This window comes from Mercurialis annua, linkage group LG5, assembly GCF_937616625.2.
Source record: "Mercurialis annua linkage group LG5, ddMerAnnu1.2, whole genome shotgun sequence".
Lineage (NCBI taxonomy): Eukaryota > Viridiplantae > Streptophyta > Magnoliopsida > Malpighiales > Euphorbiaceae > Mercurialis > Mercurialis annua.
The window spans coordinates 18,416,054-18,417,347 of record NC_065574.1 but is presented as its reverse complement, the minus strand read 5'-3'; the positions used below and the strand labels follow the sequence as shown (position 1 = coordinate 18,417,347).

The 1,294-nt window shown below is 32.8% G+C and overlaps 1 protein-coding gene across 1 annotated transcript; it reads right to left on the bottom strand.

Moving 5' to 3' along the window:
- Positions 1 to 288: 288 nt before the first annotated feature.
- LOC126683113 (uncharacterized) lies at positions 289 to 858 on the bottom strand. The gene has a single exon (XM_050378945.2). The coding sequence runs from the start codon at positions 742 to 744 to the stop codon at positions 502 to 504; it is 243 nt and encodes an 80-aa protein (XP_050234902.1). The 5' UTR covers positions 745 to 858; the 3' UTR covers positions 289 to 501.
- Between the last annotated feature and the right edge of the window lie 436 nt (positions 859 to 1,294).

Below are 1,294 nucleotides of genomic sequence, written 5' to 3'. Positions count from 1 at the left end.
GTAAAAAAAATTAAATTAGATTCGTTCATTAACGATTTCCGTGATCCAAAAGAGAGACGTTTTGTATTTGTATTGTAATTATTTGTTTGAATTTTAAATATTTATCAATTATTGATTTATTATTCTATAATGTAATTATTTGTTTGAATTTTAAATATTTATCAATTATTGGTTCATTATTTAGTTTTATATATTTTATTATTGCTAATGGATGTGATCGGCCCCTCCGTATGAAAATCTTGGCTCCGCCCCTGGGTCCAAACCAGTAAAAAATCGTGTCCAGCCAGGTTGAAGTCGATGAACAAAATTCATTCTTTATGTAGAATTCTTAAAGATAAGAGTATTAAAATTCATATAAGCAGCAATTGAGCATAACAGGAAATCCACCAAATGGCCATTGACAATTTTTTACAAAGTACAAAAGCTTAATAATTTCCTCCTTCAACTCTGGACATTATTACATATCTACACATAGTTACATATATATAGAGTATAAAGAGACTAGGCAGGGCCGGTGCCGGTAACGCCCAAATCGTTCTTATCGTCATCTTTTCCGGCTCCAAAAACAGGGCCACCTTCTCCGGCAGCATCAGCAACCTTATCCTGCTCTTTATTAATCTGAATCATACCTTCATCTTCCTTTGATCGCAGCTCCATCTTTGTCCTGTTCTCTCCTCCCTCCACCGACTCATACGTCGTTGCCGTCTTTGATCCCGGCGGCTGTGCTCCTTGCGCTCCTGACATATTATCAGATTTTCTCAAATTTTATCCATCTTGGTTTTGGATTTCCATTTCTGTTTAAATATACGGCAGCTACAATCAGATGTTTCCAAAGCAACAAGACACGTTGCATTGCATGAGAGTATTCTGTGCTACGCGTGCAGCATGCAGCATATCATTATTTGCCACTCACTTGACATACCCATTCCACTAGTCTTAGCCTTGCACATATTCTGCATAGTAGGTCATCCTACCTGCCGTTATAAATATATAATGATCTGTGATATATTTGAATTCAAGCTTTTATATTTGACTTAATGTCTTAAAAAACTCCGACGTTTAACCTACTCCTGACATTAAAAAATTGTCAATTTTATCCTATTTTGTTTTTTTGTGTTTTATTGTAAACTGAAATATTAAATTGACGCTTTGCTTCGTTTGGAAAAAATAAAAAAATATTTTCCATATCTAGTATATATTAATTGTATATGTTGAAAATTTATTCAGATTTAGTTAAATTAATTAAGAATATAAATTAGTTTTAATGTGATTATGATTTTTAAGTAATTTTTAA